The 20,255-nt window shown below is 42.5% G+C and overlaps 1 protein-coding gene across 2 annotated transcripts in view; it reads right to left on the bottom strand.

The window, feature by feature from the left end:
* Positions 1-20,255, bottom strand: part of DNAJC5B (DnaJ heat shock protein family (Hsp40) member C5 beta) — a 62,331-nt gene that overhangs the window by 26,688 nt on the left and 15,388 nt on the right. The window contains exons 2-5 of one of the 2 annotated variants that reach the window (XM_039521751.1): positions 12,619-12,686; positions 12,043-12,103; positions 10,706-10,835; positions 8,073-8,203 (exon numbers count right to left, since the gene is read on the bottom strand). In XM_039521751.1, coding sequence (XP_039377685.1) covers positions 8,073-8,179 — 107 coding nt within the window. In that variant the 5' untranslated portion in view covers positions 8,180-8,203; positions 10,706-10,835; positions 12,043-12,103; positions 12,619-12,686. The remainder of the gene's footprint in view (positions 1-8,072; positions 8,204-10,705; positions 10,836-12,042; positions 12,104-12,618; positions 12,687-20,255) is intronic. The other variant, XM_039521753.1, reaches the window with a different exon arrangement.

Genomic DNA, 20,255 nt, shown 5'->3' with positions numbered 1-20,255 from the left:
AACACTTAGGAGACAGGAGTTCCCACCCACGGAGTTTATCCAGCGTTGTACCCTCAGGGGCAGGGGCGGCTGTAGGCATTTTGCCGCCCCAAGCACGGCAGGCAGGCTGCCTTCGGCGGCTTGACTGCGGTGGGTCCGCTGGTCCCGTGGCTTTGGCGGACCTCCCGCAGGCGGCAAGCCGCTGAAGGTAGCCTGTGGGAGGTCCGCCGAAGCCGCGGGACCAGCGGACCCTCCGCAGGCATGCCGCGAAGGCAGCCTGTGGGAGGTCCCCTGAAGCCGCGGGACCAGCGGACCCTCCGCAGGCAAGCTGCTGAAGGCAGCCTGCCTGCCGCCCTCGCAGCGACCGGCAGAGCGCCCCCCGCGGCTTGCCTCCCCAAGCAAGCTTGGCGTGCTGGTGCCTGGAGCCGCCCCTGCTCAGGGGGAAAGGCTTCCCCTGACTTTTGGAATTAACATGATTTTTGGCCCCCTAAACCACACAGATCTCAGGAGATTCGTCAAGGCTAGAGCCATCCATGCAGGGACTCTGGGTGAAATCCTGGTCCCACTGAAGTCAATGGGAGTTTTGCCACTGACTTCAATGGAATCAGGATTTCACTCTTTTGTGTTTCCACACCCAATGTCCATGACACTTTTAGGAACCATATTGCCCATGTTTTTCTGCTACTCACAACTCCCAGATCCCCTCAGGGTCACACAGGGATTTCCAGTGTGTGTTGATCCACATCACATAATATAGTATTGATTTGGGTCATCACTATCAAATGCACAGATTCATTGTGTGGTAAGACAGATGGATTCACAGACACTTATCCCATGTCCCACCCCACTCAAAGAGACAATGCAAAAACCATTGCAGTAATGTTTGCCTGAGACTGGTAAATATTTTTAAATGCGTGGGAGCCCTGGTGTGCCCTGAGGGCAGAAGCCCCAAGCCCCAGCATGCCCAATGGGGCAGAAGCCCCAAGCCCTGCCGCTCTAGGAAATACTCGGGAAGAAATTAAGCCCTGATGGTAAGGAAATGCAGAGGGAGGAGTAGAGGAAACACACACAAAAGGAAAATAGAAAGAGAGACAAGCAGATAGGGAAAGAAGAGAAACAAGAAGTGACAGTGGTGACACTAAAGATGAGGTTATTTTTTCACTGAGCGATGTTGAGATAATAAGGTATTGAACAAATAATGAAAATGATAAGTAAAAATGTAAGTATTAAATAAAAGCTATATTCTAGTCTTGATTTTTGTAAAAACCTCCCACTGGCATCAATAGGCTGTAGACTGAGGGGAGAATGTAGTTCTAAATGTATGCCCTGGGTACTGACAATAATTAAATATTTACTTAATTATTTTATCTGTGTTACTTAGAACTAAGTCATGAATAGTCTCTTCTCTTCCATGCTGTAGATTTACTTGGCAAGAAGCAATTGTTAAGGGTGTCAAGAAGTTGATTCTCAAAATCTTGTTCCATTGTGACATGTAACCATGTGACATTTCTATCCTTTCTTAATAAAATACAGGAAACACCTCTGTAATTTTAAAAGAAGTTGACCCAGAGTTCTGAGATTCTTTCAGCCATGAATATTTCATAATCACCATTGTCCAGAAACCTACACCATGTATTCTCAGTTATCCAGACCTCAATTATCTGAAAAAAATGGTTACCTACCTTTTCGAAACTATCGTCCTTCAAGATGTGTTGCACATGTCCATTCCTTTGTAGATGTGTGCACGCCTCATGCACAGTTGTCAGAGATTTTTTCCCCTCAGCGGTACCTGTCTGGGTGACTTGAGTGCCCTCTGTCACCACTTGTCCCTGCGTGTTGGTATAAGATGATGGGGCCACCCTTGCCCTCCTCAGTTCCTTTGTACAGGATAGACTCCAAAAGAGAGGAGATGATGGGTAGGTCATGGAATGGATATGTGCAAGACATCTCGAAGAACAACAGTAACAGTTTTTCTTTTTCATGTGATTGCACATGTCCATTCCACTGTAGGTGACTCACAAGACATGGAAGTGGGCCTGGAGTCTACCGGAACAGCGATTGTAAGACAGCCTCTCCAAAACAGGCATCATTTCTGGACTGATGGAAAATGGCATAATGAGAAGCAAAATCATTCACTGATGACCAAATTGCTGCTTTACAACCATCTATGATCTGCATTTGTGCCAAGAAAGCCGCTGACATTGCCTGTGCTCTACTAGAATGCACCAGTATTCTAGCTGGTGGGGTTATATGAGCCAGTTGGTAGCATAAATTAATGCACAAAGAGATCCAGGATGAGATTATCTGAGTGGAAACTGGTAGGCCATTCTATAACCACAACAAACAACTACATGGAGGATTTAAAGGACTTGGTACATTCCAGGTAGAAAGCTAAAGCCCTTCTCACATCCAATGAAGTTTTTCTTTGTCCCTGTGTGCACAGGGTTTTGGGAAGAAAATCAGCAAATAGTTTGCCTGGTTAACATGAAAATTAGAGACTACTTTCATGAGAAATTTTGGGTGAGGGCAGAGATAAACTTTATCCTTAAGGAAAACTGTATAGGAAGGCACTGACACTAAGGCTCTCAACTCACCCATCCTTCTGGCTGAGGTAATTGCCACTTGAAATGCTACCGTCATAGAAAGGTGTAGGAGAGAGCAAGTTGCAAGGGACTCAAAGGGTGGTCCCATCAACTTTGCTAGGACTAAGTTCAGATCCCAAGGAGGGATGGGATCTTGTATGTGTGGGTACAATCTTACTAAGCCCTTTAGGAATTGGATGATGATGGGGTTGGAGAAAAGAGATCTACTATCCACCGAGACATGGCAGGCTGAAATAGCTGACAGATGCACCCTTATAGAGCTAATGGCCAAACTCTGTTTTAGATATAGAAAATAATCCAGTACAAAGTTCAGGGGTGCCCACTCTGGGGATACATCTTTTTACCAGCCCATATGGAAAAGTGCTTCCACTTAGCCAAGTTATGTGTTCCTAGTTGAGGGTTTTCTGCTATTCAGAAGCACTTTCTGAACAACATTCGAGCACGACCTTTCAAAGGGTGTCAGCCATAGAGCGTCCACACTGTCAGATGGAGGGCTGGGAGTTGGGATGAAGCTGGTGCCCATGGTCCTGGGAAATTATCTCTGGATCCAATGGGAGAGATAGCTGAGGCTTGATTGACAAGGCTAACAGGATCATGTACTGGTGTTGACGAGACCACACCGGTGCTATAAGGATGAGGTGGGCATGGTCTTGTTTGACTTTATACATTACCCTGGAAAGTAAAGGAGTTGGAGGGAAGGTATACAGGAGAAAATTCTTCCAGGGTAGGAGAAAAGCATCTGTCTGTGAGCCTGAGCTGATCCCTCCTCAGGAATAGAAATGATGGCAGTTTCTGTTGTTCTTGTTGCAAACAGGTCCACTTGGGGAATCCCCTAGACCTGGCCACATCGGGATATAGTTATCACTCGTGGTGATCAGAGAAGGGTTCAGTTGCTCTGGAAGGTAAGCAGTCTTGAGATTATTTGAGTTGTTTGTACAAAAGTCCCGGAGGCGAATTGCCACCCAGCACAGTTGAGTCAACAGTGCCCCTCACTGTAAAACATGGTTGCCAAATTGCCTGTTAGAATTAATAAATTCTTTCTTACTGTGTTAGGGAGGAAGGCCGAGCAGACTAGATGTGCCACTCTGAATGCCCTGACATTTACATGAGTCTTTAGAGCTTGAGACAATCAGAGATCCTGAGTCTGCAGGGATCCCATATGAGCTACCCTATTCAGGGATGATGCACCTGTGACTAGAGTGAGGGATGGTAGCTGAGGGACAAAAGGAACACCCATGGAAACTTTCAGAGGGTCCATCCATCAATACAGAGATGACAAAATTAGTGTTGGCACTCAAATCACTTTTTACACGTGGTGATGACTCAGGGCATACGCTGATGCTAGCCATGCCTACAGCTTTCTGAGATGCAGCCTGCATTCTGAACTATATAGCTGCCATGTGACTCGGGAGACTGATGCAGCTGCATGCCATGGTGAGAGGGTACGCTTTCGGCCACAGACCTAGATCCCATAACATTTTGAACCTAGTTTGCAATAGAAAGGCCTTGGCCTTTGAGGAGTCTAAGACTGCTCCAGTGTACTCTATTGTCTGTACAAGTTTCAGGAGTGATTTGTCCCAATTTACATAGGAGTCCCAGTGCATTGTATGTGGACAGGATTGTGGATAGCCTGGATAGGACTGGAGTCTTGGCCTGCCCTCTGATCAAGCAGGTGTCCAAGTACAGAAACACATGGACACCTAATTTTTGTAGATGTGCTGCCACCACCATCATGCACTTTGTGAACACCCAAGGGGCAGCTGGCAGACCAAACAGAAGCACTGTGAACTGATAATGGCAACCATTCACCAAAAATCTGATAAAATTCCAGTAGTCGTTATGTATTGTGACATGGAAGTAAATTTCCTTTAAGTCAAGAGCAGTGAACTAGTCCCCCTGTTCCAGGGAAAGAATAACTGAAGCTAGGGTAATCATGTGGAATTTTATTTTCTTCAGGAATTTGTTCAACTCTCTTAGATCTAAAATAGGCCTGAGGCTGCCTTTTGCTTCAGGAATGAGGAAGTAGCAGGAATAGAAGCCTTTTTCCCTGAAGTAGCACTGGACTTCTTCTGTGGCCCCTGCCTGAAAAAGAGATTGGACCTCCTGTTGAAGGGCAATCTTGTGAGTGTGGTCCCTGAAGAGGGATGGGGGAAGAGGGGTAGAAATGAACTGGATGTCCCAGTTCCATAATGCTTAAGACCCCCCCCCACCTCACCTTCCGGTCTGATGTTACATAGGTCCAAACACCTAGGAAGTGGGACAAGTGATTGGTAAACAGAAGGTGGGGAATTGATGGAACTATGGAAACTGGTCCATTGTCTTCGACCAACCCCATCAAAATGCCTATTTGGATGAGATGGCTGCACAGAATGAGCCCACTGATGCTGAAGAGGAGGGCATTGGAGGGTGCTTTCCATAATCCCTGCCCTTTTTTCTTAGCAGATCTTGGGATCAGGGAGCAAAAACTTGATGACTGTATAGCTGCTGTGGATGAAACCACTTTCTTTTCATGACCAGAGTATAAATTCCAAGGGATTTGAGTGTCACCCTGAAATACTTAAGGCTATGAAAGCCTGTCATCCATTTTTTCCAGAAAAAAAGCAAGGGACCTTCAAAAGCGAGGTCCTGGATAGTCTGTTGGATGTCTAGGGGTAGCCCAGGTGACAGCAACCATGAATACCTTCTCATAGCAATAGCTGATGCTATGATTCAAGCAGCAAAGTCTGCACTATCCATACTGTCCTGGAGAGCAGACCTAGTGACCAGCTTATGCTCTTCAGCCATTACTGCAAACTCCTATCTACAGTTCTCTGATAACTGGCCTTAAATTTTATAATGTTCTCCCAGAGGGTGAAATCATAGTGACTCAGGAATGGCTTTTGGTTTGCAATTCTGAGCTGTAGACTCCCTGAGGAATAAAGTTTGCAACCAAACAGATCCAGCCTCTTTGAGTCTTTACCTTTTGGTGTCAATGCTTGTTGTCCCTGTCTTTCCCACTCATTGGCAGCTGTCACCACAAGAGAACCGGAGGTGGGGGAGATGAGAGTAAAAATGTTCATATCCCTCAGAGAGCACAAAGTACTTCCTCTTAGCTTGTTTTTCTGTGGGGGGCTAGGAGGAGGGTGCCTGCCAAAGATCCTTGACTGGCTCCATGATGGCTTCATTAATTGGTAGAGCCACCCTGCCTGGGGGTTGCTGATACCAGAATGTCAACCAACTTGTGAGAGCTTTCACACACCTCTTCTGCCTGTATGTTAAGTAGAGAGGCCATCCTTTTCAAAAGATCTTGATGAGCCCTGTGGTCCTCTCTCAGTGGTGAGTCACTTGACAGCTCAATAGCCTCATCTGGTGACAAGGACAAGAACACAACAGGCATCTGAGGTGGTAGTTGGTATCTGACTTGTGGTGGAGAAGCTGCCAGAGTGACTTCTGGCTACTTGGTACTGGTCTTGGTACCAGGTACCAGGGAATGATGCTCTTGATGCTGATGTCTCCGGTGTGTTCTCTATGATAGCAAGCAGGACCATTGAGGGGAGGTCCTAGCTGGCATGGGGGAGGCCCCATGATGTCCAGAATGCTACTAGTATGGGCTGGAAACACATCTTAGCCAGGACCATTGAACCTTAGAAAGATGCCAACGCTGAGGTTTCTTCATGGCCCATGTTCCCAAAGGTTTTGATGGGGGGCGTATACTCCCTGTCCTGAATGGGATACAAGTGACTTCATCTCCAAGTCTGAAGACAAGCCAGATACTTCTGACAATGGAGGGACAGATCCAGTTGGGATTGATGAGTGGTAGCCTGAGTCCAGGGATGGTGGTATCAGGGAAATCATTTTAGGCTTTCCTCTTGACAGCATACGCTTTTGCAGAGGCCTTCAATAGCAGTACCACAGGATCTCGATGCGTTGAAGTATGAGTTGTGGGCATCAATACCAGCTGTAGATCTTCTTCTGCTAGTGATACCACTACTTGGAGGCTAAACAGGTCCCTTGTGGCTCCGGGGTGATTGGGAGCAGCACCGTCTCATGGCTCGGCAAAAGTCTTTCAGGGGATAACCTCAACAGATCTGGCACAGGCTCTGGAGGCAGCAATCCACTCTTGGCAGGTGATGAGGGTTCCTGGCCAAATCCAGTGTCTTTATTAAGACCATAGTCTTATTTATTTATTTATTTATTTATTTATTTATGGCTTATTACAACAATCTGTAACCCACTGACCCCTCTTTTTGTCCTATACCTACAGGGTATTAACAGGCCACTTCACCCTGAATGGTCCCTAGAATATGTGATAACTATTTGTGCTAAACTAGCTGTTTGATCTTATATTTAGCTGTGACTCTTTCAATACCTTTTCCAGACCTGAGGAAGAGCTCTGTGTAGCTTGAAAGCTTGTTTCTCTCACCCACAGAAGTTGGTCCAATAAAAGACTATTTTTGAACATTTTGGCCATACAATAAGTTATTGATGTTGGAGGGCCTGATTTTACTCTCACTTTTACACCCCAATTTACACCATGTAACTCCATGGTGTTAGTAAATATTAATTTTAATGATTTTGTATGATAAACTCTTGTAATTCTTTTACATGCTACCCAGAATCCTTTTTATGTTGTGTATTGATACGTTTAGTGTCCTACAGCTATTGAAACTAAAAAGTTCTTTGTCTTTCAGTTGAAACTAATGGGTGATGTGAAAATGAATTCAATAATGGAATGTGTGTAATCTTTTAACCCTTGTTTACTCTGACTTTAATTCAGTCCAGGTGTCCAGGGAAGAGACCCCTCAAACTAATGAAAAAGTGTCTGCACAAGTATGTTATAAGCAACACTGAATGATTGATAAGGGATACTTCTTAATGCAGATGGGTTCTGTAATGAATGAAATAATGACCCCATTGAAGGATGTTTTTAATTCATTAAGAACTGTCAATTGTCATAACGGTTAGAACTTATGACCAGATTAGAGATTCCTTTTTGCTCATCAGTCAGGTAAACTATGGACCATAAAAGACATTCTATTAGTAATTAGGAAAATAGAATACATGGTAAAAATAAGGATGGGGAAAGTATTTTCCCCTCCAAAATGGGGTTTGTCTCACACCCTATAAAAGGATAGAGGGAAGTTACTTTGGGGAGTGCAGATTAGATTGCCAGTATCCCACCAGTTACAGAGAAGAGAGACACAGAGGCCAGCTCTTTACCTTACACCAAAGGTAGTAATGTATCTATTCTTTCTGTATTTTGTATAGTGCTGTATTAATCTTTGATTAAATAATTTGAGCTTGTTATTTGATGATCTCAAATCATTATTAAATTCAAACATGCAACAATGGACTTCAGTACAGTTACTTCTGATTTACACTTCTTTGAATAGCTGCTGTTTGTAGGAGCTGTTCCCTGGACAGTACATATAATATCTCAGCACAGTAAAATCTATGTTGCTGTGACATAAAACATTTTTGTTGCCTGTGTTTTAGACATTTCTTAAATACCTGTAAGATTTCTTAATTTCTTCATGTGTTGCCCCCTTCTCCAGAGCCAGAATTTCATATAATGCTTCTCCTGATGTGGATAAAGCCCGTTGCCTTTGTTCAGCCATCTTATCTGTGCATTACCAAGACTACTGAAGGGGGAAAAAAAGAACAACTGGGATTGCAGATGTAGGGATAATATTTCTGATTGTTAATTTTAATAAGGTTTAATTAGTCTGTAAAGTTACTTTCTAAACTATTTTATGTGTAAGTAAAATTTGAAAAGCATATACCTTTCCAAAAAAGCCACAGACCCTTCCTCTCCCCCAAAATACATTATTTTAAAGTGATTTTCAAAATCGCCACACACAAAAAATGCTTGGGTTAGGTGCCGAATGTCCCAAATAAAAGGCCTGATCCTGCTCTCAATTAAATTAATAGCAAAATTCTCATTAACTTCAATGCATGCAGAATCAGGCCTGAACAGAGTAAAAGGACATTTCAGGATAATTGTTTAGTTTGTTTTCCCCTTCTCTTTCAAGTCCTACACATATAATCGAACCTTCCACTAAGATCATTGGCTTCTTTCAATGGGATGTCAGCTTTTTATCACCCAAGTCACCTCTTTAGAGCAGATTTCTGACCACTTTTTGCTTCCTGAGCAGCACAAAGTGACTAGACCAGAGGCCAAGGATTGAGCCCAATGGACTATATTATAGAATTAACCTTCTATAATCTTATGTGTGTGAAAAGCTGAAGTGAAGTAGGGTCTCACATTCAGATGTCATGGATGTGTCTTATAGTGCAATAATTCTGGCAGAATTCATAAGAAGTCTGTGATAAATTTGCTACAGGGCCCCTCAGTTGCATGGCATGAATGAAGGTTAAATGTAGACGAGTCATTGGATCCAAACTACCACAAGCTACCATCCACAGAATGGCTCCACTACCACTTTGCAGGGTATGAGGAGGAGTGCTCGTGATACCTGAAGAATTTCTTTATATGCTGTTGGCAGCTATACTTGGATTTGGTGTTGAGGGAAAGATCTGCCTCTTTCACAACAGAACAGCCACAACAAAGCTCTGATCACAGCAAAATATAACCATAGGAAAAATCTACAATGAGTTGTGGGCATGCTTTGGAGGCAGACATTTCTGAGAACTAAAAGATTAGTGTGTCACATAAAACTACTACTCTGCCATTTCTCTCTTCTCACTGCTGAGCTAGAAACATTATCCTGCCTTTATTCATATATTATTTACTAGGCCACATTTTGGTTCAGATTCAGCCTTGTAACAAATTCAAACTCTTTATCTTTATTCCATTGTAAAAGAAGAGCAAACATGCCATTAAAAACAAACAACAATAAAAAAAAACAAACCATCATGTTGGTCAAAAAGTTACATGAGATTACACACAAAAGTAAACTAAACTATGTAACTTTGGCAAAACCTATTTGATTTCCTTAAGAAAACATATTTACATTTATGATTTCTTTTCATGACTTCTTATTCAAATAAATAAAAGCACGGTTCACGATCCTGTGAATTACTGAAATTCATGCATCCAGCTGAAATAAATGTCATAGGGCAAATGTACCCGTTAAATGAATTGAACATACTACAAATATTAATCATTAAAAATTATATTATTTCAGGCGTAAAATATTAATTTACCAGCTGCATTACAGTTCTATTTGTTTAGAAATACATGACTGTAACATGTTTAACATGACACTAACATTGGGACCCATTCTGCTCACACTCGAGTCAAGGGGAGAAGGATCTGGCTCACTGACATTATCAAACCTCTCATAACCAGACAACAGTATAAAGTCACTGAACTACAGCACAATTTAAAAATTCCATTACCCAAAGCTGGATACATTGCACCACAGCAGAGGCAAAAACCAAAGGTAAATTAAGATGGATCTTACTTTTAAGGACAGCAAACTAACATAATTTGTACTTTCTCATAAAGCACTGTTTTTAATATTTTGTTATTGTCACTAAATGTTCAAGAACTTGATCAGCTGTGCAAACTTTGAGACACTAACAAAGTCATCCTAATCATCCTCCAGTTGTAATCAACTGGAGTTTTGCCTACTTACTTTTAATTATCCTATAAAAATATGATCAGAATAATAATAGATTTAGATAATTAAAAACAGTCAAATCCAGTTTTCTAGAGCAAGTTAAAGTTTCTTTATTAACAAAGATAAAGATAGGCACAGTTTCTGTTTCAGTACCAGATCCTATACCCTATCACTGAGATACGTTAGAATCCTATTTTTAGAATGAAATATTTTTGTGTCAGTGGAATAAAGAAAGGAGAATATTGTTTACTTCCATGAAAGCTGACACAATATTTAAAAAGATGAGTGAAATATTGGTAAACAATTACATATCTCATTCTCATTTAAGATAATATGACTTTTAAATGACTACATTTTCAACTCATTTAGATTTATGTTAAGTATTTATGACTAAAAATAAGCTATTGTGGTTCTAATAACATATCTGTTTCTAAAACTGCTGGAACAAAGTCTTATCTAGACAACATGATCAACTCAGAGTCTTGACAGTTTTTGTTAGTGATCCATTAATTCAGAAGGAAAGAAAGCAAGAACCAACAGAAGAAAGTGTTTCCGTACCTGAAGCACTGTCCCATACAAGAAGGCTGCTGCTTTTCATCCCTCACAGTCAGGGTTAAACAGGTCATTGGAGTCTGGTTACTATTTTTTGTGTTAGTCTAGTATCCAATTGGTTCTCCCTCTGGAAGACCTATGAAAGAATGAATAAAAAATTAATGAACATAAAGGTTGCTATTACATGACAGCCTATGACACCAAAAATATACTACATTCATGTTTGATTATGTTTCATCCCTCATTCTGCTGTGTCCAACTCTAATAGATGTATTGAGTTTGTTGGATTTCCTTCATCAGTGTTTTCAAGTTGTCTAGACACTGAACCCTCACTTTAAGACTCATTTTTTTAATGTTAGCGGTATATTTTCACCATATATTAACTTCCAAAATAACACCGGTGATGTGCTACAGGGGGTGCTCCTCATTAAAACTCCATAACCAAACAGAAAGGAGGTTTGGGGTGACTTTGCTGCCTCTGTTGGAGCTCACCTCTTGCTTGCCAGAGATACCTTTTTCCCTGGAGCACATTAAAAAAACGTCTGAAGAGCTATTAGTTTGTCTTTGGAATGGAGCAGATTGAACCAAATGTCAGGTACAAAAATAAATAAATAAATTCCCAAAGGAGGGCATCCTTGAACTCCCTGAAAGGTCTTCACCCCTCGTATATATTATATAGACCAAACTATATGAAATATAGGTTAGTCTTGCAAATATATTCATGGAGCCCCACTGAGGTCATAGGCCAGTAAAGTCAGTGCAGACAAAGATCTATCTGCCTGGATCCAACTGCAGGAATAGAGCTATACTCTATATATTTTTCAAGGACAAAGTATAATAATTTCCAGGAGTGACATATAATATCTGTTGGCCTAGTGGTGCTGCCTTCCACCTTGACTGTGATTATTAGAAAGTGTGTTTATTTTAAAAAAGGAAGCAACATTGTGAGAGCTGTTCAAAAGAAAGTGACAATAATTTTACATTCTCCTTGTACTCAAATGTATTGTTTTTCTTCAAACATTCACCCTAGGATAGGGACCAAGCTTGGAAAATTTCAACCTGAAAGATTAAAGTTTCAGATATTTATGGGAGACTGAAAATAGGGTTGGAATGATTTTTAAAAAAAACTTTAACTACAGCAGATGCTGCCACTCCTGTTATTTTGTATAAACACACAAAACTAGCTTGTCCATTCAGCTTGCTTGTTCTCAAATTTCAAATGATTTTATGTAAAGACAATTACTATAGACTGAATATATTTTAGAAAGAAAGAAAGAAAGAAAGAAAGAAAGAAAGAAAGTTTAACAAACTGGTTATCCATCGCCCTGGTCAGAATAACATACCTTATCACAGAAGTAACTTTTGCCAGAAATCATTGAAATCCTGTGAGTTTCTTCATACATCCTGTTATCAAGAAAAATATTACCATTATTCTGGGTTAAAAGTTAAACATATTATTCTGTGTGTTTACAGCTCCCTCTAGTGTTAAAATCTACGTTTGTACACTTTAATAGTTTCCTTTTAACACCATTTTTAGGTGTTTTTTGTTTTGTTTAGTTTTTGTGGTGGATCTTCCACCAGAACAAACCTAGCCCTTACAAGTCTAGGATTTTTCCACTGGAAATGTCATATATCCCAATCACTGTCTCTATAATCTTTGGGCCACTCGGCATTTCATAATCTATCAAAGCTCTTTAGTTCCTGATAACATACACCACTTTGAAGTGTAAGACATGTAGTCTAATATATCACTTGTATTTCAAATTAGACATAATAGGAGACTTTCATTTGCATATTAACGTCTGACAAGTTTGAAATGTGGCAAAAACTGGCTTTGGGTAGCTTCTGACGATTGCAGTGTCATACAAGCAGAATCTCCTCCATGGGCAAGGAGAGAGGAGAGAAAGGACAGCCTTTACCTCAGTTTTCTCAGCATGCCTGATAGACAATTCCAGGTCTTCCTACTCTTGGTTTCTTCTCCCCAGTCCTATGATAAAAAGGAGAGAAGATACCCTTGGTTTTACAGAGACAGGAATCTGAAGATTAAGATAAGAGGTAATGGTGGTGGTATATGTGAGGTGACTTAGAGAGGAAGTGATCTGCATGAGTGTGGGGGGGTGGCTGAGCTGGGAAAGTGAGTGTGTAGGTGGATTTTTGCAGATGATAAATGGTGGTTTCTGTGGAAAAAGTGACTGAAGCATGAATGGCGTAAGTCATGATGAGGTTGACTGCTAAAAAAGTGAGAATATGGGGGAGTGGAGTATGCACTGATGCTGTGTACTAATTACTTCAATAGCCAGATTCCTAGATTGGAAGCTATAATGGACGGGATACTTTTGGAGCTTCCTACTGGTCTTACCTGCCTCCTCTCCCTACCTCAGTTACACACTCACTCGCCTGCATTGTTGCCCCTACTTCTGTTACTTTGTCTTGGATCTTCTGGTAAGATATATATGAATATAAAAGAAAATTATCAAAATTTATTATAATGGTCACAGAACTATTAAAGAAATTTAAAACATCAATTTGACAAATGCTTATTAAACAAGTTTGTTAAAAATAAATAACAGAAGATGGCAAATGGTGGAGATTGGTGAAAAAATGGAATGAGGATCTCACTTTTGCACTTTTGTCTCAGGCCCACTAAACCCAAACCCTGGCCTAGGAACCATGTTTGGCTTTACAGACAATGATGGGTCTGCAAAGCAAGGAAGTTCATAATGGCTATGACTAGCTGCCCCCTTTTTTTTTAAATTTCTTCAGCTGAGCTGTGCCTAAGATGTGCTTGAGTGTTTGTGCCCTTACTGAATTATATTGCAAGTTATTTAGGAGATTATCTCAAAATCCTCTGAAAACGGAGAATTATTCTAAGGCACTTATCTCAGGAACTTCTTTAGCCCCTGTGTCATCTTGGTAAATTCTGTAATTACACTAGAAATGAGGCTTTTATTACCAAAGCTTTGTCTGTTACAGAATGGTTACTTACTATATTATGGCTTCAAAAACAATTCCATCATTTAATGAATGGCTGATTTTTAAAGCAGCTATATATAATCTCTCTATTCTATGTCATTAGAAAGAAGGCATTCTTTCTGATAACCCATCTGCAATCATATCCATGCAAAAGAAGTAATTATGCGTAAAGGACCATTCAGGTCTTTGAATTCTCTGAACATATTGTGACGTACTTGTGCTACTGTTCATGCAGAATGTCTCAATTCAGATGAACAGCAAGTTTTTAATAATCCTTCAGAACAAATAAATTGTATAAAAATTTGGTAAAATGAAGGAATATTAACTTTGCATGAACAATCTGCTATATGTTTAGTATCAGAGGGGTAGCCGTGTTAGTCTGGTTCTGTAGAAGCAGCAAAGAATCCTGTGGCACCTTATAGACTAACAGATGTTTTGCAGCATGAGCTTTCGTGGGTGAATACCCACTTCTTCGGAGAACTGCTTGCATCCGAAGAAGTGGGTATTCACCCACGAAAGCTCATGCTGCAAAACATCTGTTAGTCTATAAGGTGCCACAGGATTCTTTGCTGCTATATGTTTAAATTTCTCATGACATGATCGCCATAATTTTACTCAAAAAGTTATTCACAGCGCATCTTCTTAGATAATCCATATAAAATTAGTTCCAAAGCTGTTGGACTGCTTGGCATGTACTCTATACAATGGATATTTTTCCTGGAAATGAAAGCAAAGTTTGACACTTAGACAAGAAGTTTTCAAGTACCTGTCAGAGCTGGCAGGTGGGTGGCCTGTGTGCACCAATCAGTTACCACATCACCAGGAGGTGAGTAGTGGGGTCAGGATCAAATCAAGCTGGGTCAGGATACCTGGAAGTCAGAGCCAGGTACCAGATTACAGACAGCAGGCAAGTAGCAGAGTCAGGTTCGAGCCAAGTCAGGAGCCAGAGTCAAGGTTCAATCAAGGTAAGGTTTAGAGGAGATGCAAGCAGTGTGCCAGAATTGGAGCCATGGTAAAGGCAGTCTTGAGCTGATTGAAAGCAAGCTGGGCTCCAAGTGAACTGAATGCTTTTATGAAGGGGGAAGTCAAGGGGGATATTTTTTCAGAGAAGTTGGCGAAAAATTGCGTATAAAAATTGGCAAAGCCCAGGAAGTGCTAAAGTTCTCTGAGGGTCAGGGATGCTGTCCAGTTGCGGATGGCTTCCACCTTGTGCTGGTCCATCTGAATGCTCCCCAGGGAGATTAAGTAACCTAAAAATTCAGTAGTGGTCTGGTCAAAGGTGCAAAGGTCTCTAAATCTGATGTACAAATCATGCTTCTGTAGTTTCTCCAGGATGGACTGGACATCATGACAGTGCTGCTCAGGACACTCAGAAAACACCAGCATATCATAAAGGTAGATGATCATGTACTGGTCCAAGATGTCCCTGAGCACATGGTTTATGAAATATTGAAACACTGTGGGTGTGCTTGTGAAGCCAAATGACATTACTCAATATTCAAAGTGCCCATCTTGAGTGTGAAAAGCAGTCTTCCATTCATTCCCAGCCTTATGCACACTAGATTGTATGCTCCCCAAAGATCTAGCTTAGTGAAGATCTTGGAAGTCCTCAGGTGGTCCAACAATTCTGGGATGAGGGACAGGGAGTACTGTTACAAGTAAAAGCAGCAAAGAATCCTGTGGCACCTTATAGACTAACAGACGTTTTGCAGCATGAGCTTTCGTGGGTGAATGCCCACTTCGTCAGATGGCATCCGACGAAGTGGGCATTCACCCATGAAAGCTCATGCTGCAAAACGTCTGTTAGTCTATAAGGTGCCACAGGATTCTTTGCTGCTTTTACGGAACCAGACTAACACGGCTACCTCTCTGATACTTGTTACAAGTAATCACCCGATTCAATGTGCGAGAGTCTATACAGAGGTGTAGTGACCCATCCTTTTTTTGCACAAATAGGAATGGTGCTCCTGCTAGAGAGGTGGACCCCCAAATTAAGTCCTTTGTGAGATTTTCCTGGATATACATGCATAGTGTATCTAGTTCTGGTTCAGACATGGTTTATATCCATCCATAAGGCACCTTTGCCATGGGTTGTTGTTCTATTGGATAGTCATAGTCCCTGTGTGGGGGTAGTGAATCCATGTTTTTCCTTTCAGACACATCCAGGTAGTCCCAGTACTTGTCAGGGAGACTGGGATTCTGGTCTACAGCTACTCCCTTCTGGTTAGCCCCCACCATCTGGGGTCTCACTCCTGAGAGTCTAATGCAACCCTAAGACCCCAAGTGCAGGTCACTTGCGGGCTGATCAATTTTGTTGGAGACAAGCTTTCAGGCCATATTCGGAGGAAAAGCTAATACACCTCCACCACCAGGAGATACATGGGTCATACTGCTCCAACCAAGAACTACCAGGAAAAATGGAGAATGGATCACACCAAAGCATATTATTACCCAGTGGCATTTCACTACAGCCTCTATGGTGATGGTCTCTTGAGTCACTGGTCCTTATGATAGGAGCAACCCGTCAATCAACTCCACCAGGTTGAGTGTGGTTTTTGGTCAGAGAGGGATCTGGAGGGTTTGGGCATCCATAAAGTTGGCAGCAGCCCTGGAGTCTATCATCACCAGTTGCCAGTGGGACGAGGGGAATCAGCTTTGTCTGCCTCAAAACCTGCAAGTGCAGCGGCAAATGGAAATGCAGGGAGACCCTATGGTTCCAGGATCAGGTTCTACTTAAGGGCTGGCTCCAGAGCGTGGAGCTCTGATGATGCCCATGCTGTATCCCCCTTACTGGGCCTGGGCTGGTCTGTATCCAGAGCTCTTTTGAGCTAGAAAGGAGGCGAGGGCATATCCTTATGCCCCAGAGTAAAAACAGATTCAGCGGCTATTGAAATTCTTTCTTCTTTGAGGTCAGGCATCAGCAACCCAGGTCACCCAGCATGGATTCAAGATTCAATTCTACAGGCTTTGGTGTAGTGGGTGAACGTGGAGGGCATCAGGCTGCCCTTTCTTTCCTCTTGTGCAGCTGAAAGCAGATTAGTAGGGCAAGATCAATAAAGGCCTCTGGCAATTTCAATGTGGGCTAGCTCCAATAGAGGGGAAGCCCAGTCGAGTGCTTTGCCAGTGAGAAGCTGACTGCTAGCTCTACCTTTGTCTGGTCTGTGGGGTATGTTCTGGGGCAAAGCAGGAAGAGCAGTCTGCATTGTTTCAAGAACCCCCCCAAAATTTTGACAGCCCCATCAAACCGTTTGGGCAGCAATACCACATGAACTTGTCTGAAATTATTTGTAAAATACACAGTAACAATAATAATGATTAACCCCTTTGCCCCTAACCTCTGCACGGTGCCCCCTTCACCCCTAATTCCTGCACCCACATCTGCGCCCACATGGGGAAACACCTGGATACATTGCTGCTCACTCCCACCCTCGAATGCTCCTTCACGCACCCCTAGGGGGCTGTGAGAGGGGGAGGGAGAAGCAACATCAGGTGATCCCTGCATCAAGGTTGTTTTCCCCACCTGGGCTGTGTAAGGGGAGGGCAGGAGAATAGCAGCTCCTGATACTTGCCTCACAACACAAACCAGGTGGGGAAAGTGACCTGGATGTAGGGAGTGCCTGACATTGCTCCTCACTCCCCATGTCACAACTCCCTAGTGGGGTGCGGAGGAACGTTGGGGGGGAGCAGTATCTGTGTGTAACCACTTGTCCCGCACCATTCCTCTTCTGGGAGGAAGCAGGAAGAAATCTGTTTCTCCGCCCCCTCCTCCCCGCAACATACACGCACACACATATCGCCTCTGCGAGACTGCAGAGTTCCCCTGCCATCTGGCAGAGCACACCTCTGTGCTACCACACGGTGCCCTCCTGACCACAGCACCTTGGGCGGTCACCCATTTGGCCCATCCCGAAGGCCGTTCCTGCTGACTCTTACTTATCACTTTATTATCTTCTAGGTGTTTGCAAATTGATTACTTGATTATTTTCTCCATTATCTTTCCGGGTATCGAAGTTAAGCTGATTAGTCTGTAATTCCTCGGGTTGTCCTTATTTCCCTTTTTATAGATTGGCACTATATTTGCCCTTTTCCTGTCCTCTGGAATCTCACCCATCTTCCATGACTGTTCGAAGATAATTACTAATGGTTCTGCTCCTTGAGCTCCTTGGGTATTCTAGGATGTATTTCATCAGGCCCTGGTGACTTGAAGACATTTAATTTGTCCAAGTAATTTTTAACTTGTTTTTTCCCTATTTTTGTCTCAGATTCAACCTCATTTTCTACCTCAAGATAGTCAATGAAAGCCCATTAGGCCAATTTCTAGATTTAACCAGAGTAAAGTTAGAGTAGCTTCCTTGACTTTAATGGGGTTGCACAAATATGAATGGAAGTAGAAGGCCCTGGGAATCTGTTTTGTTTACAATATAAGTAAGAAATGAGGTACTGGCAGGTAAAAATTAAAATTATTGCTAATTATTGAAAAAATGTGTGAATATTTGTAAATAACAATTTATTCAGGAAATAGTGGTCCATCCCATAAAAATATCCACCTTTTCATTGGTAAAAGAAAATATCTGATAAAGTTATTAAACATTAAAAAGGTTGTAGAGCAGTTTTTAAACTAGGAGATGGGAGAAAGCCGACTGCTGCAGAGGAGCGTGTGGATCGGACACAGACTTCTCTTAGGGGAGAGTCTGATGATAGAGAATCTCCAGGTTATAGTCAGGAGCAGAGGAATGAGAAGTATAATGTAAGGGCCGGATCAGATGATAAACAGTCACATAAAAAAGAATCTGGCACATCAGAAAAAGGCAGGCTAATAAACAGGGACAAGTTTTTAAAGTGCTTGTACACAAATGCCAGAAGTCTAAATAATAAGATGGGTGAACTAGAGTGCCTTGTGATAAAGGAGGATATAGATATAATAGGCATCACAGAAACCTGGTGGACTGAGAGCAATCAATGGGACACAATCATTCCAGGGTACAAAATATATCGGAAGGACAGAACAGGCCATGCAGGGGGAGGAGTGGCACTATATGCAGGGGCGGCTCTAGACCCCAGCGCGCCAAGCAGGCGCTTGGGGCGGCTGTTTCCCGGGGGGGGCGGCATTTGGCTCCGGTTGAGCTCCCGCCGGCATGCCTGCGGCAGGTCCACCGGAGCCCGGAACAAGCGGACCTGCCGCAGGCATGATTGCGGCGGGTCCCGTCTTCCCGCGGCTCCGGTTGAGCTCCCGCAGGCATGACTGCGGCAGGTCCGCTGGTCCCGGGCTCCGGTGGATCTGCCGCTGGCATGCCGGCAGGAGCTCAACCGGAGCCGCGGGAAGAGGGGACCCGCCACGGGACCGGGGAAGGGCGGCGCAGCGCTCCGCGCTGCTTGGGGCAGCCTAGTTTCTAGAGCCGCCCCTGACTATATGTTAAAGAAAGTGTAGATTCAAATGAAGTAAAAATCTTAAGCAAATCCACAGGTTCCATAGAGTCTCTATGGATAGAAATTTCATGCTCTAGTAAAAATATAACAGTAGGGATCTATTATCGACCACCTGACCAGGACAGTAATAGTGATGATGAAATGCTAAGGGAAATTAGAGAGGCTATCAAAATTAAGAACCCAATAATAGTGGGGGATTTCAATTATCCCCATATTGACTGGGAACATTTCACTTCAGGACGAAATGCAGAGATAAAATTTCTTGATACTTTAAATGACTGCTTCATGGAGCAGCTGGTACGGGAACCCACAAGGGGAGAGGCGACTCTAGATTTAATCCTGAGTGGAGCGCAGGAGCTGGTCCAAGAGGTAACTATAGCAGGACCGCTTGGAAATAGTGACCATAATACAATAGCATTCAACATCCCTGTGGTGGGAAGAACATCTCAACTGCCTAACACTGTGGCCTTTAATTTCAAAAGGGGGAACTATACAAAAATTAGGGGGTTAGTTAGACAAAAGTTACAAGGTACAGTGACTAAAGTGAAATCCCTGCAAGTTGCGTGGGCCCTTTTTAAAGACACCATAATAGAGGCCCAACTTCAATGTATACCCCAAATTAAGAAAAACAGTAAAAGAACTAAAAAAGAGCCACCGTGGCTTAACAACCATGTAAAAGAAGCAGTGAGAGATAAAAAAACTTCCTTTAAAAAGTGGAAGTCAAATCCTAGTGAGGCAAATAGAAAGGAGCACAAACACTGCCAACTTAAGTGCAAGAGTGTAATAAGAAAAGCCAAAGAGGAGTTTGAAGAACAGCTAGCCAAAAACTCCAAAGGTAATAACAAAATGTTTTTTAAGTACATCAGAAGCAGGAAGCCTGCTAAACAACCAGTGGGGCCCCTTGACGATGAAAATACAAAAGGAGCGCTTAAAGATGATAAAGTCATTGCGGAGAAACTAAATGGATTCTTTGCTTCAGTCTTCACGGCTGAGGATGTTAGGGAGATTCCCAAACCTGATCTGGCTTTTGTAGGTGACAAATCTGAGGAACTGTCACAGATTGAAGTATCACTAGAGGAGGTTCTGGAATTAATTGATAAACTCAACATTAACAAGTCACCGGGACCAGATGGCATTCACCCAAGAGTTCTGAAAG

Source organism: Mauremys reevesii, linkage group 2 (genome assembly GCF_016161935.1).
Source record: "Mauremys reevesii isolate NIE-2019 linkage group 2, ASM1616193v1, whole genome shotgun sequence".
Lineage (NCBI taxonomy): Eukaryota > Metazoa > Chordata > Testudines > Geoemydidae > Mauremys > Mauremys reevesii.
The sequence above is the reverse complement of the archived record's forward strand: the minus strand, read 5'-3'. Positions and strand labels throughout refer to the sequence as shown.